The 3,687-nt window shown below is 34.0% G+C and overlaps 1 protein-coding gene and 1 long non-coding RNA gene across 2 annotated transcripts in view; one reads left to right on the top strand and one right to left on the bottom strand.

Moving 5' to 3' along the window:
- Positions 1-2,944, bottom strand: part of LOC107606168 (isoamylase 3, chloroplastic) — a 12,976-nt gene extending 10,032 nt beyond the window's left edge. Inside the window, exons 1-5 of the mRNA XM_016308170.2 lie at positions 2,514-2,944; positions 2,356-2,419; positions 2,176-2,244; positions 1,094-1,251; positions 322-415 (exon numbers count right to left, since the gene is read on the bottom strand). Coding sequence (XP_016163656.1) covers positions 322-415; positions 1,094-1,251; positions 2,176-2,244; positions 2,356-2,419; positions 2,514-2,650 — 522 coding nt within the window. The 5' untranslated portion in view covers positions 2,651-2,944. The remainder of the gene's footprint in view (positions 1-321; positions 416-1,093; positions 1,252-2,175; positions 2,245-2,355; positions 2,420-2,513) is intronic.
- On the top strand, positions 2,843-3,190 carry LOC107606169. Its single transcript, XR_001612632.2, has 2 exons — positions 2,843-2,968; positions 3,159-3,190. It is a non-coding gene; the product is annotated as an uncharacterized LOC107606169 (long non-coding RNA).

The raw sequence follows: 3,687 nt of genomic DNA, 5'->3' as shown, positions 1-3,687 counted from the left end.
TCACAATTAAACAACAACATATATCACACACAAACCAGCCGATGTCAGCATCCAAACATAAAAGCCATTTAATTCCCTACATCACAGTCAACACTTTGTGAGGAAACAGTGCAGTTATAATAAATTTCAGACTTGTCTGTTTAATCTGACATTTCAGCCACAAAAGTAAAACACTGTAACAGGGAAAATATTGCATATTAGTACAATATTAGGAATACTATTTTCATTATTGCATTATTGCTATATTTTTAAGGTTGCGATTTTAACCAAAAACAAGGCAAAGCTGAGTTTAGCTTCTCAGGCAGTTGCTAGAAGATTTACCTCAATGCAAATGTGCCAAACGTCCCCTGTTTTGTTTAAACGAGGATCCAAAGCCAATTCTATCATGCTACCATCCAGTGCATCCATGCTTCCACTAAAAATTAAAATAATAAAAAAGCATGTAAGACAACTATATGTTTCATGACTATATTAACCCTTTGCATAGATTGGTAAATTGAATAGATGGTATGAAGGATGAGAAAGACAGCCTCTACTCGTAAAAAATTTACAGATCTTGAATGACAGGGATCTTTGTCAAAATTTGACATAAAAGACAAGGAACTAAAACTACATTTGACTGAGAGCAAGAAAAAATGAATTGTACAGAAATGGTCAATGAGCTATCACACCTTGTGAATACACTTGATCCAGAAGCCTAAAACTCTGACAAGAATAATATTAGGTTTTAGCATTCACTTATGTTGCTCCTCATCATAAGGATCTAACCCAAGAAACAATGTGAAACCGTTCTCAAGATATATCTCAGTCTAGAATTCACAGCTCAAGAGCTTGCAGCTTTCAAAATTGATGTGAAAATCAGTGCAAGTCTTGAATCCTTATTAATAAGGTTCTTTCTTCACGTTTTATTTTTTGAGCAGATTTAGAAAGTCGCTAATCATTGAAACAAATTGCAGTCTGAGAAAAGAAAGACTCCTGAGAATAATCTGTAAATGTGAATTAAATCAAATTGAACAAAGTACATTTTTTATTTTTAAATTTGATTCATGCACTGGGAAGAGTGAACTAATGATGCAAAAAGAATCTAATTTACCTCTCAGGAGGGACTAAACAAAGTGTGACAGCAGTTGCATTCTGTGAAAAAATAGCAAAATTGATCCCATTGTCAACTTCTGATACACCCAATGGAAATGCCTGGCCTGGAAAGGTTTTCCATGATGGTCTGCTCTCAATCACTTGTAAGGCTTCTTCCTGAAATTGCAAAGTGAAGCATTTTGATGACATTAATCACAGTAAATCTATATTACACCATAACAGTGGCATAGTTTATTTCTCTTTTTTTATGTTGGTAGGGGTTGGGTTGGGACTAGGGAGTGGAGGAGTAAGTAAGAAAACGTAAAATCTTGTTGATCTTGTTGATGATGGTGATTTTTCTTTTTGATATTTTTTCGTCTGCACCATGGTAGGGCAACTTTGCAGGCATTTCTCCCATCATTGGATTTCTCCTTTACAGCAGGGGACTTGAGTTTAACAACAAACAACTATATTACTAAACTCCAGGTTATTTGCACTGCAGTTGCAATAGATAGCAAACAACTTCATCTCAAAAGCCATTACCGTTTCATTCTCCAGATATGACAATAAATTGCATATCCAATAATTTGTTTGAAAATAAAAAACTCACTAGTTCATGAAGAGACAATAAATAAAATTCCTTGCAGTTGCACAACCTAGCATCTTAATTGCTAACCATCTAAGTTTTCATTTTGTTTTCTCTTTTAATTAATATTTTCTCCCCTCATATCTGATGTTAAAAGAGCCCTGTTGGTGATGATCACCAATCATATACCAAAAGTGGTAGTCTGTATGTATGGCTCTAGGTATCATAGATTTTTTTTTTTTTTTTTTCAGGTTTCATTCGATGAGGATTCAGATTAAATGGGGAAAATATATCCAGGTTAGCTCCAAGACTTCACAATTGAAGACAAATCAATGAATGCTAGCAAACCAGCATTTGATAGTGTATAGTGATATTGAGTTGCATGACCTACTAATATATCAGTTTGCATTCCATGTTTATCCAATTGTTATTACAATCATTCTGTTCGTTTTTGTAAGAACCAGAAACTCTTTAATCTTTTATAAAAAGCCTGTAACGCAAAAAGGCGCACACACCTCAGTTACACCCTCTGTTGCACGAGCACCGTGAACATTACTTGTCCTAAGTTTGCCACTGTTCCTTCCCTAACCAATGCCAAAGTTCCAATCAAAATTCCACAAACAGCTATCTATATATGATGAGAAATTGAGAACACACACACACACACATAGCAGTGGAATACTTGATCGCATTACCTCGTTGAAAACTCCACGAGTTTTATTTGATTTGCTTCCCGAAGCTTGCGTGTTCAATTTCAATCTAATCAGATCCACGAGCAATGAATAAATAAATAAATAGAAAAATGTTAATCCAGGAACAAAAGCATAAGAATAATTAACATGTGCAATAGTACCCGAAGTGACCGGGGAAGGAGTTTCCGGCGAATGAAGTGCGGGAGGCGTTGATGCCGCCAGAAAGTGAGGAAGCGAAGAGTGTGGAGTGAGCGGTGGTGGCAGCTCTTGAGCCGCAGAGCAAAGGCTGGTGAAGCATCGAGGTGATGATTGAGAGAGAGAGAGAGTGATTGGAATTGTTTCGGTGTTATTCTATTTATTATTGTAGAAATAAATCTAAATTTATAAAAAATAATGGTGATGAGGAATTGGGAGTGGAGAGTGGAAGAGGAGCTTGGGACTGTGTTGCATCTGCATATTTTAAAAGCAGTTAGCGAGGCAGCTGGTTCAAGGGGATGGGACAAATGGACAATCATATATTCATATTCATCAAATCAAGCCTTTCATTAATTACAGGACAACTTCATTTTTGTGCAATTTTTGGCTGCTTTCAACAAGTGTTGATTGGATTTCTTATGTAATTTTCCTTCTCTTCTTTCATCATTAGGACTAATTATTATGTTTTTATGCGTGTTTTCCTCTCTTCTTCCAAAATTATGATAAGATTAAAAAAAGCAGCACTGCGAATTTCATGTACGTCACGTGTACTTGGATTAATTTGTAAACAAAAGTAATTATTTATTTTCTTTCTTGAAAAATAAATGAAGGATCTAAACGTCATTTTGGATCCCCAAAAAATAAAAAAAAAAAAAGGCCTGATCCCATGGAGAGATAATGACTCGTAAAAGGTCAAGAAGCAAATTTTACCAGACCATAAAAAATATAAAAAAGCAAACTCCCAAAACAACTAGAGCAAAGTACCTTTTTTTTCCCCCCAAACATCACAAGGATGTTTCTTTTCTTTTCTTTTCTTTTTTCATCCCTGTTATGTCATAAATATTCTGAAAGTGATTTAATGTTATTCTTTATCTTTAAATTTGTCAAAAGTTTTGATAACGTTCTGAGTGCTTTTTAAATTAATGGATAATCAAATTAAAATTAACAATAAGGGCAGAAAAAACACATTTAAAATGAGACTTTTAAAGGTGAAAACTAAGGCTATAGATAAAGTATTTCATAAGAAATCGTGATTATGATGTATTTTATTAATTTAAATATAGTCATACTATTATTATTATCTTATTTCTCTAACAAATTCATTTTACAAAAAGATATACCACAAAAAGTTTTAGATAA

The sequence above is a fragment of the Arachis ipaensis genome, chromosome B07 (assembly GCF_000816755.2).
Source record: "Arachis ipaensis cultivar K30076 chromosome B07, Araip1.1, whole genome shotgun sequence".
NCBI lineage: Eukaryota > Viridiplantae > Streptophyta > Magnoliopsida > Fabales > Fabaceae > Arachis > Arachis ipaensis.
This window is presented reverse-complemented; position numbering and strand designations above follow the sequence as displayed.